Source organism: Podarcis erhardii, assembly GCF_964252035.2.
Source record: "Podarcis erhardii genome assembly, chromosome: 1".
NCBI lineage: Eukaryota > Metazoa > Chordata > Lepidosauria > Squamata > Lacertidae > Podarcis > Podarcis erhardii.
This window is the reverse complement of record NC_138497.1, coordinates 69,973,499-69,985,915: the sequence shown is the minus strand read 5'-3', so window position 1 is coordinate 69,985,915 and position 12,417 is coordinate 69,973,499. Positions and strand designations below refer to the sequence as shown.

The following is a 12,417-nucleotide window of genomic DNA, read 5'->3' as shown; positions in this document are numbered from 1 at the left end:
GCTATCCAGGGTGCTAACTTGTTTTGTCTGAACATGCATCGTTGGAACCTGAACTTGGCTTGGCTTAACTTTGCCTCATTGTAACCTGAAATTGCTTTGCTGAAACCTGAACCCATGCCTAACTCACTCCTGCATGGACCTGTACCTAGAGTAAATAAGAACACCACCTGTAACAAACCACAGTTTTGATGATGTATTAGAAGCAAAATATGGAAACCTGTATCCTGATAAACAGTGCACTACTAGGGGCACAGTTGAAGTGTTGATATTGAATAGAACTGCAGCATGTACTCAATGGATTGATTAGATTAACTAAAGCATTATTATTGACAGACATGTTTTAAAAAAACAGGCAGCAGATAAAAAATGTTAAGTATTTATCATAGAATAAATATCTCCTTTTCTCTATTTCACAAGAGGGAAAGGATCTACCAAGATGTTGTGTACAGTGGTACCTCGGGTTAAGTACTTAATTCGTTCTGGAGGTCCATTCTTAACCTGAAACTGTTCTTAACCTGAAGCACCACTTTAGCTAATGGGGCCTCCTGCTGCTGCCATGCCACCGGAGAACGATTTCTGTTCTCATCCTGAAGCAAAGTTCTTAACCCAAGGTACTATTTCTGGGTTAGCGGAGTCTGTAACCTGAAGCGTATGTAACCTGAAGCGTATGTAACCTGAAGCGTATGTAACCTGAAGCGTATGTAACCCGAGGTACCACTGTACTGCAACAAATAAATATGTGCATCATCTAAAAAAATGGATGATAAATGTTAAATAGTAAACCATCTTTTGTGTTCTTCTATTTTGTATTTGAATACATTTATGTTTGTTTATGGGATGACTAACAATACATTTAAAACCATTTTATGTCGTTAATTTGCTTTATCCACTTGCTTGTTACAGTTCTTTTTATTATGAAGATGATCTACCTGAATTTTATGCTCAATAATTTCTCTGTATGGCAACGTAAGCAGGGATAAAACTTGGTTGAATATACTCACAAGTTCATGAATCTCGTTACGGAAGACAGAATGCACACCAATAATAAAGGGTGTGGGTGAGCTGAGAACTTCAAGCAGCTGTGCAGGGAGAATTGGAATGTATGGGTAACTGGGGGAAAAGTGAAGGGAAAAACTGTAGCAACTTGTTGAACATAACATATTGCATGAAGTAGCTTTCTTATACTTACCATTTCCCATATATACACCTTTTAAATATTTTTTTTAAAAAATCACACACTATTTGCACTATAGCAGCAAACAAACATTTATCTACAGAATCACTTGACTCAACCATTTAAAAATTACTTCCCACCCCAACACAATATTATTTATCCATGAGTTACAGATAGAAAAATCTGATTTTTGGATTATCAATATTTAGACAGCAAGTATTCATTTAAAATGACTGTCAGTTCACTAGTTAAATCTGTATTTTACAGATAACCCTATGTAAATATATTTTAAACAATTATGGAATATAAAAGTTATTTCAATAATGTACAGTCTACTAATGTGAAAATTAACAATACAAACTAGGCAAATAATTTATGCTTATTTAAGCAGAAGGAATTCTGAAGATCTGTTAATGGTAATAAGTTGTACCTAGACGAGGTTCATGGCCTTCATAAGTAGTTAGTTATCACCCTGGGTGTTCCCACAGCCACAAATCTAGGATGTTGCTCAAGCATATTGTGGGCACTCCAGCTATGAATGTTGTTATGCACAAATAATAAAATCTGATAAAGTTGCATCTGATAAAGTGGACTGTAGTCCATGAAGGATTAAGTTGTAATAAATTTTGTGAGCCTTCAAGAGTGCAATGAGGCTCTTGTTTTTGCTGCAGCAGACTAACAGAGCTACCCCTTTGGAAACACAGTATGAGTGTAACACCAACACACTAACCATGTTAGTGTCTGTCCACATCAGATAGATCTGAACAGATTTAAAATAACAGATTTAAAATAAGACCAACCCTTCCTGGAACTGGGAGGCAGAGAGAGACAACCAGTGAAAGTTGAAATATGTTTAAGCATCTTCAGCACACCAAGTTTCCCCAATGTGCTAAGGTCTACATTGGCTTTAAACCAGATTACATGAGAATCTAATATAAGCTTGTATTTCTGGAGTTCAAAATCTTAGAAATTTTGAGTATTACATTCTTTAAACACTGTTGTTAATTTGGCTTTTGACTGCAAAATATAATGCATTTTACTGTTTTCCATGTAACAAAATGTATGAATATAACCTGATACAGCTACCAACCTCTTTTGAACAATATATCTGAAAATACGTTTTTCAATTAGGATTCTAATTTTGAATTTCTGAATTTCAGTTCTGATGCTAACTATTAGATGAGAATAGATCTCAATGCTTTGAAATGTATTAAAAGGAAATAAGTTGAATGAGTTGCATGCAGTAACATAATCTTCTGTAAAAATGTCTAATATCTAATTAGAGGGAGTCCATGTGAAAAACTCACACCAATATGGATTTGGTGTTCCTCAATGCCACGAGTTGCACAAATGAGCTTACCTATATTTGAGAGGAAACATTAAAGATTCAAGTGCTCTACTGGCATCGCTCAGTCTTTGGAAACTTGCAGAATGAAAGAGGACCTTATTTTCTGTAAGAACTGCGCAGAACAGACTCAGCACATTTTGAATTCCTTTATAAAAAAAACACAAATTTTAGGAGATAGAAATGCACTGCCAAATAAAAGTTAAAATGAAGTAACTAACATTTTTGGAGTCACTTTAGGAAAATCTGTGGTAAGAATATAATGTGCTACATCTTGGGGATTTTCTCTTTTCCATGACCCTCAAGTTTTGTTTGTTTGTTTCTTTTATTTTAAGGCTGGCCCGCTCCTCTATGATTACTTCCCTATGGTTGGAATATTTTGTGTTAGATGTCTTTCAGGATATTTGATCCTATTTTCCTAACAGTGCTCAATAGTGACCTGAAATGGCATTTTGTACAAGTATTTGCGCTTCCGGAGCCAGGCAAGTGGTTAACTTATCAACCAAGCTTAATGTATCAACCTTTACATAACGGGTCTCTGAATACATTAGGTTGTTGTTGTCAGCGGAAGAACAGAAAATGTCTACTAGAAGTTATCTGTAAAGTATAAACTGAAAGTTTTAAGTCTGAACAGAAGCCAACACAGGTTATGCAAGCGACTGTAAAAGATTAGCTGGCTGTAAAATCTAAACAACTCTCGCATTAATTGAGTTAATGAATCAAATGCTACTAAAAAAAGACAGACAATAACTTATTCCAGACATAAACAGTATACCAATGCAATGTCTAAACATTTTAATGCCCTGGGGCCAGCCCTACTATTTGGAAAAGGGAGGCAAAGATCTCAAGCAGCAGCTTGTTCTAGGCACCTTGCTCAGTCACTCCTCCTAAGCCTGCCCCCCACCTATCCTCCTCTGCTGCAGATTGGAGCTATGTGTGCTACATGCATGTCATACACCCTCTAAACTAGCCAGCTGCTCAAGGAGGACATTATTCAATTGTTAGCCTTGAAGTAAGTTTCAATTGCCAGTCCAGTCTTCTGCTGTACAGGAGGGTGGGTGGGGAGGAAGAAACACATATTGTCCTTTGCCTCAGGCAGCAAAATGTTTTGGGCCTGCCCTGTTAAAGAATGTACTACTACGTTATGTGCTAGATTTGTTTTATTTTTAGAAATTACAAGTTGCGGTGAGAGTGAAGTGCATAACTTGCAACATGTGGTAGCTGTTAGGTGCCATCATATTGGAAACACTTCCTCGACGATGGAATTCTGAAGACATTTTATGTGGGATTATTGGTTTGTTGTTCTTATTTTTACTATATATTTTGTGGTTTTATATATTGTGAACTGCCCTAAGATCTGCGGATGGGGGGTGGTATACAAATTTAATAACTAACTAATGTACTAACGTCACATTAGTTTTTGCAAAATTACTTGCAATAACCTGCTTAGGTCTTAAGTGTCAATGACCTTTTAAGGATCCATTTATAGATTAAAATGCTTACAAGTACTACAATGCTATGGCTTGGAATTCAGACTTTATTCCCACTGGCAGGAGCATCACTGGAGAGGAATTTCACCCATGGGGGTTGAACTAGGTGGCCTTTGTGGTCCTTTCCAACTCTGCAATCTTATGATTCTATGAAGAGAATTCCCCCGCTCCCCATCATTGAAACTGTAAATTGTGCAGTCAGTCACTCACACAGCCTAAAACAACTGGGCTTGAGGAAAGCTAAATGCCTTACATGGGGCAGCTTCTATCTTCTTGGGACTGCAGGCTAAACAGAAGCAGCTGACTTGTCAGTCAGCTTGTCAGTCCTCACTGGCTGAGGACCTCTGCCTACATTCTCTACTAGAGCTGATACTGACTGTCAGCATGATGGCAACATGGGATTTCTGGAGATTTGAGGGAAGTAGTATGTGCTTTTTTAACCCACAAGTTTCTTGCATACTTTGGGTGTCATTCTCCACCACCTCCCCTGGTATGCAGGAAATAGCCCCTGACCTGTTGTTTCCCCTGTTTTCTCTCTTGCAGTATGCAAAAACTATTTTACTGAGAGGAGCAAAAGCAAGCAGTGGGGGAAAGTTTGGTTTTTTTTAATTACGTGACAGCAATGCATGGCAAAAGATTATGACAAATGAAAGGGTTTGAAAGAAATGGTTTACTTCTAATGCTTTAGCTGCTCAAGAGACTATTAACCCAGATCAACATTTTCCCTTTAAAATCATTCTTATGCACAGGGTTGAATTAGAAGACATACATTGCTTCAACAGATCTTATTTCTATTACAATGCACTCTGGTGATGTTTAAATAAATATATAATTATAATAATTCTGTTTATACCAGCCACACTTATCAGTGCCAAAGATAATTTAAAAGAGCTATATGGGCAGCATAGATAGGTCCTTGCACCCAAGAAACATATGATCTAAAATAGACAGTGAAGAAACAATTGAGGGAAGCGAAGATCAGAAAAGGAAGTGAAGAATGAGCGCAAATGCCATTACAAGTGAGCAGAGAAACCAAAGGCTATGCAGAAAAAAATGGTTCTGGTAGAGAGAGGTGGGCATGATATACAGCAATCAAAGCAATACACAGTAGCAAAATCACCAAATACCAACCAATCACACTGGATATACATTTGTGAGCTGCATTCAGTACTCTCAATACAGATACAGCTCCCCAGCATTCCTCTTCTCACTTGGAAGCCTGTTAGCTCACATTCTGCACCCCCACTCTGGTTACTCCAATCTCTCACCTAGAAAAAAGCCTATCCACAACTCGGAGTGGATGGGTGCATGCCCTTGCCCTAATTACATCCTGGTCCGAAATTAGTGGCCTACCACCTCCAAATGAGTAGGCTCTCTCCCCCCCCCCCGAAACCTGCCATAGCTGGGGCAAATTCTTGCTCTTTACAAGTAGAGCTAGATAGCTAAATCTTCTGGCTCTCAAACAGGCTGCAGTTCTCCAGGTGGAGGTGTAGCAGAAGTGCTGAGGAGCCTACCCTAAATGTGAGTAAAATAAGTGAATCAATGGCAACCACAAACTTTCAGATTCAGTCATTCCTTAATTTTCTTTCTAGAGGTTTTACAGCTCATAAGGCAGGCTCATGATAATATCACATTCTGCAAGTAGCTTCCTCTGTAACTCAAAATTGCAGTTGGGGTGAGTAAGCATTTTTCTACCTGCAGGAATTTGTTCTTGGAAGCAAGTAAATATGTTCCATAAGTTTTTCATTTAAACTAATGAAAGGCTTGAGTATATGGTTTCAGCTGTACAAGATCTGGAGTTCATCAATTTCGCCTTCATCACTTGGTGACATTGCAAAAAAACAAAAACCACACACTGAACATGTTACTATTTAGAAGCCAACATTTTACAGAGTTCAAAGACGACAGAGTATGTGAAAGCCAAACAATCCCTACAACACTACACATTTTTTAAAAAGAAAGCATGTACAGTATTAAAACACTGAAAGTGTGCTGATCACTAGTATAACTTCCTTTATTTTCTACATAAATAAATGCATCATGCAAATTTTGACAGTTTCTTTGCTTTCGACAGAACTTTTACAATTACCAAAAATTACAGCTTTTTGCATCCCTATAGATGAAATATATCCATGTATATACAACTCTGGTCAACAAGTCGTACAAATCATGCCCACTTCAGCTGCAGCTAACACCTACATGTATTCTGCCCAATACCAAACTGGCTGCTGCTTTAAAAGTAGAACTGTTAGACCGTGGGGTTTCTTGCTAGGAGAGCTTTTAAATCTGTGGTTGACCCAGATAAAATGGGACAGTTGAAGGTTAAGATAAATTGTATTTTATTTTTTAAATCACAAAGCCTGAGTAGAGGGTTATATATTCAGACAATTGGGATCAGTTTCACATACTTTGGATGCCAGATTGTGACTGGGTTGTTGTTCATGTAATTTAACTCTTCAATTCTGACCACTGCTACAATGGTCTTTAAAAATTACTTATGTTCAGATTATCTAAAGCCACTATTTTGGAAAGCGGTTTGTCTGTCCGTCTGTTCTCTATAGGTCTGGATGCCTCTTAAGATATGATTACCAAACCTGGCATGAGGATTCCTGATGTGGGGGTGGCGGTTTTCATTGACTTTGGAACATTCGCTGCCATTGAATCAAAATGGTGGACTGAAACACAACTTTGAAATGACTTTGTCCAATTTGGTGTTAAATGTCCAAACTACATTAATCTGTACACCTCTGAAGAAACTATGAGCCAGTTTTATGTGACTTCGCCAAATTGGGTGTGACAGTTCCAAGTAGTGGCAATTCGGCTGGCTTTGAAAATATCATTGCTCAATTTGGCATGACGGTTGCCAAGATGGAACCCTCTTTGTCTATATTTGGATGCTAGTTATCATGCAGAATCAAGACAGCAGACCAAACCTAATTAAACATTAGCATACCCACACTTGGTGTGTTTGCGTGTAGCCCGAAAACTCACAAATTACTCTATCCATATAAAAATCACAATAGTTTCTGGTTTCTTTGACTTTATAGGCAGTGCAAGGCACTTCCTACTACTTACATATATAGTACTTGATAGTACATGGGAGTAGATGTTCTCCACCACAGTACACAAACAAAACAGATAAGCTTCAGATTTTTTTATATATTTATAAAAAAAACGCTTATAAATGCATTTTTTTTAATTTAAGCCACAACTGATTTAATTAAAATCATGAATATAAACAACTTTATATTTTGTCAATTAAACAGTATAGACACTTTATTAAATAAAATAAATATAATTGGGTGTATTTTTATTTAGAAGTGTATATTTTGAGAGTAACAGTCTACATATGCCTGAGGGGCCTATAAAGGTAGGCTTTAGAAAAACAGTTTTCTAAGCTCTTGATGTCTGCAAAACAAAAAACACATGGGAGCTGATAATAATAATAATAATAATAATAATAATAATAATAATAATAATAATAATATTTTATTTATACCCCGCCCTCCCCAGCCAAGGCCGGGCTCAGAGCGGCTTACAAGCAAAATAAAAACAAGATGAATGATTACAACTGATGACTGCAATCCTATACTCATCTACCCGGGTATAAGCCCTACTAAATCCAAAGGGGCTTTCTTCCAAGTAAACATGTATAGGATTGTCCTGTAAACTGAGCTACAGAATATATTCAAATATTCTGCATTTTTAAAGGAGCCTACATCTGCTATTGTAAGTCCTAAGAGCTAAATGTAATAACTGTTTACTTCTCTTCCTTCCTTAAACAAGTCAATGAAATAAACAAGCAAAAGGTCCTTTTCAGCTCCTGAATGATAACTTATTGCAACAGCAACTTCTGAAGACAGATCAGTGTTGCTTCCTGGTGCTGGAAGGCAGAACTATATTTGTTGGTAACCTTGAACTTCAAGGTACATCCGTGACACTGACTAGCCAGGGCACAAACAGACTAGACAACACAAAAACATATCAACAATCTTTCTCATGTTGATTATTACAGATTAAGATTCCATAGTCAAGCATACATCCTGTTGAACATTATCCATATGGAAATTTTTGAACAGAGGTTTCCTGACTGACCTTCACTGTTTTCAAGTATTTGAAATGATATGTAATTTGCACTAAAATATCTGACTTCCTACTTTTAAAAAATGCAATCAATCAGCCTGCTTCCTGTTGTTCTTTTTAAGAAAATGATTTAAGAGACACGCATGCACACAAAAGTGCATAGTTCATTGTTCAAACTATTACAATATTATTCCATGGTACAATGTTTCAGAAGTCTAAAAACATCGCCTGTAAGATGCTTAAATAAAATGAGCAATTATAGACAATGGATTAGGGTATTTACCAAGATCAATAAATTCTCTAACCAATATGATGCAACAGGTTCCGGGCTCTTAGAATAGGTTATAATTAAAAGCTTAGCAAAAGAAATAATCTGTAACCTAGTGAGACTAATCCACAAAAATGGGTCAACAACTTCGAGAAGGCTTTTCTGAAAGATTATGGTGGTTGGCACAGCCCAGTACAGAAGTTGTAAAAGTTTTATAATGCAACATCTTAATAGGAATGGGAAACAGGCTTGATTAAGAGACAGTTTAAAGTGGAAGAGACATTTTGAAATATTATTCCAAGAAAATTGGTACATCTACCTAGTAAACTGACAGTAATTTTAGGAAGTAGAAACAAACTCAAATGATATTAGTTCATTGTTTATTTTGGGTGCTTAGTATAATACAAAGAATTTAATTACTCTCTAGATTTACTGAATTCAGCATTAATAACAATACTCAGTTCAAACCAGAAACTCAGCACTGCTCAGGACTTAGCAAAGGCCACACATGTATGAACCCTGATACTCTAAATGAAAAGGAGATAAATGTTAAAAATCAGGAACTGTCAGTACCTATATATTGGCAAAACAGACTTTATGTGAGCATAGAACAGTAAACATAGAAAGGAGGTGGGCATTCTGAGTATTCTGGGGTGCGGCTTTCATCTTGCTTCAGGCCGAGGGAGCCGGCGTTGGTCCAGAGACACCTTTCTGGGTCATGTGGCCAGCATGACTAAACTGCTTCTGGTGCAACGGGACACTGTGATGAGTGCCAGAGCGCATGGAAACGCTGTTTACTTTCCCACCACAGTGGTACCTATTTATCTACTTGCACTGGTATGTTTTTGAACTGCTAGGTTGGCAGGAATTATTTTCTATCTCATAGCTTTTTGCCTGGTGTAAAGTTACATATATAAAGTTTTTGGAAGAAACAGGGCAAATACTATAAAAGTATTTGGCCATCAGGTTACTCTGAAAGAACATCTTAAAGTTATTAACCTGAAGGAGCGTCTCCACCCCCATCGTTCAGCCCGGACACTGAGGTCCAGCTCCGAGGACCTTCTGGCGGTTCCCTCACTGCGAGAAGTGAGGTTGCAGGGAACCAGGCAGAGGACCTTCTTGGCAGTGGCGCCCACCCTGTGGAACACCCTTCCATCAGATGTCAAGGAAATAAACAACTGACTTTTAGAAGACATCTGAAGGCAGCCCTGTTTAGGGAAGTTTTTTATGTTGGATGTTTTATCGTGTTTTTAATATTCTGTTGGGAGCCGCCAAGAGTGGCTGGGGAAACCCAGCCAGATGGGTGGGGTATAAATAATAATAATAATAATAATAATAATCACATAACTTCAGTTTAAAGATAATAATGTGAGAAAGTTAAAAATATGAAAAGTTGTAACAGGCCCAGGACAAATGCTGCAAGGTACTATTTAGGCCTGTTTACATTCACAAATCCCTTTGAGTCATAGATGGATACAGAAGCAGCATACAAATACAATTGCTTTCAGTCTTCATTCACTAAGTTTTTACATAGCTTCTCTTTCATACACATTTATCCCCACAGCTCTTTTTAAAAAATAAAAAACTGTACTTTATTTATTAAATTTGTTAGTAGCTTTACCTTTCCCAAGGCAACAGAAAGTGACTTACAACCAAGTCTCACAGAACTGGCTGATAGAACACGAATAATTTCTCTGCTTAGGATATGCATTCTAACCAGTTATCTTCCTCCACACCAAGTATCCCCTATTTCTAATTAGATCACAATACCATCACCATCATTATTAAATATCTTATATACATTCCCAGCAAAGTAGTAAGAGGATAGTGGAAGACTGAGCTGGAACAACCAGGTGGCATGTTGAGTTACGGAAAAGCTAAGCAGAATGTGGGACAATGAAGGGAAGTTTTGACAGCTGCTTCCTCTGCTATACATTTTTATGGCTAAAAAGAGTCCAAGATTACTGTACTCTCTAAGTCTGACAGTATAACAGCATATGGATATGTATTTGTTAACTGAATGAAATGTTCCAGTGATCCAGCAATTACTATGCTAATATATTAGCATATAGCTTACCATATTGGCCCAATTATAGGCCTCACCTGAATATAAGCCACACATTTAAAAGCTGGGGGGTGGGGAGAAAAAAAGACAATAGCCGAATATAAGCTGCTCCCTTCCTCACTTTCTTCCGTCCTGGCCTAGGGGGAGAGAATGGGGGACTACGTGCAGGGCAGGCACCACTTCACCGCGCTCCTGGTGTTGTTTGGCCTGCACTCCTAGCTGTGTAAATGGGTGGGGGGAGCCATGTTATGTTGCCAGCAGCCTTTCCCCTTCCTCGCTCTCTCCTTTTCTGGTCTTGGGGGAGAGGACGGGGGACTATGTGTGGGGCGGGCACCACTTTGCCATGCTCCTGGTACTGTTTGCCCCGTGCTCCTGGCTGCATACTGGATTATTTTTGTAAGCTCGCAAATATAAGCCACACTTTAACTTTTCACAGTTGGAATTTGGGGGGTGGGGGGAAGTGCGGCTTATATTCGGGCCAATACGGTATATGTTTATGGGTCAAAGTATGGGGTGACAGCTCAGCTTCAAGATCCTAGAGCCATTTTAATCTGGTTTTAAGCCTGGTTATGGAACAGAAATTGTTTTAATTGCCTTGGTGGGTGAACTGAACATGAGAAGTGCACCCATTAGTTCCATTGGATCTCTCTACAGCTTTTGATGCAATTAGTGTGGAAACACTAATTGAGGGGATGAGAAAATACCCTTGCATATTAGTTTGAGAACATGTCCACCTGTGCAAACAGACAACATTGACTCTAGATGATGGTATTGTGCAAAAGTGTGTACAACTGCCAGTTGCTATGTTCAAAGGAGCATGGGGGGGGATCGCCCATGTGTGTTTCAAAGGCTATGTGTATAAACATACAGCCTCAATTGTTTGTAGCTTCCACCACTATACAGTGGTACCTCAGGTTAAGAACTTAATTCGTTCTGGAGGTCCGTTCTTAACCTGAAACTGTTCTTAACCTGAAGCACCACTTTAACTGATGGGGCCTCCTGCTGCCGCCACGCCGCAATTTCTGCACTCATCCTGAAGCAAAGTTCTTAACCTGAGGTACTATTTATGGGTTAGCGGAGTTTGTAACCTGAAGCGTCTTTAACCCGAGGTACCACTGTATGAAAAGTAAAGCACTTTTAGAAAAAGGAGGAGTCCTGATAGATACAGCACTTCATCTGTGTTTGTATTTGCCCATTCTGGATGTTCTTTTTATCTGCATTCTTTGTAACTGTTTTTCGGAATAATCAAGCCTTCAAGTTGCTGAAGGTTGCTTGGCAATTCATATCTAATAGGTCACTGGTAGGTTGACATCCTGTAATAAACATGATCTGGGGTGGCCTTCAGACATATCAAGTGTAATATTCTAGTTGTTGTGGTCATAACATCCTGAAACCTTTTATAGAGCAAAAGCAGATGGGTGATGCAGCACTACCAAATGTCACACAGACTCTCAGATGCCATGTGTACTCTAAGCCTGTGTGCCACAAAAATGTATGGCATATTGGCTGAGTGTGAACTCACTCAGAGAAAGCAACTGCTTTGAAAACTATCAAGTTAAATTTTCAAAGTTCATTATACAGCTAACACTACTGCCACAGACACTTATGCTTTGAACTTCAAAATTTAAGATAGCTGTTTATTCTGTATGCATAAATTAAAATTACTACTTTAAAAAGTACTGAATATTTGCAATAGTCCAGTACTGAAGTTGCGAATTCCAGTAATCATGAACTGTGGGCATTCAAACAGAGATTCTCATCCTCTTTTGCGGCAAGAAATTAAAAGTTAAACTTGTAATTATTTCAGACTTGTAAAATTACTGCTACATTTGTTTTGTGTGTGTACATATGTGTTCAGTTCCAACTCTCCTTTCCTCCTCTAAATCACTTGCTTTCTCAGGCCAAAACACCTAGGCCACTAAGTATATTTAGAAGTGAGATGGACAGCTCTGAATCCTATGATTCACAGTTTATTTAGGGAGATATTGGCCC

At 38.2% G+C, this 12,417-nt stretch overlaps 1 protein-coding gene across 4 annotated transcripts in view; it reads right to left on the bottom strand.

Moving 5' to 3' along the window:
* The window catches only part of SBF2 (SET binding factor 2), a 218,105-nt gene that overhangs the window by 90,623 nt on the left and 115,065 nt on the right, over positions 1-12,417 (bottom strand). For all 4 annotated transcript variants that reach the window (XM_081840018.1, XM_081840019.1, XM_081840021.1 and 1 more), the window contains 2 exons: positions 2,535-2,667; positions 1,002-1,110 (listed from right to left, as the gene is read on the bottom strand). In XM_081840018.1, coding sequence (XP_081696144.1) covers positions 1,002-1,110; positions 2,535-2,667 — 242 coding nt within the window. The remainder of the gene's footprint in view (positions 1-1,001; positions 1,111-2,534; positions 2,668-12,417) is intronic.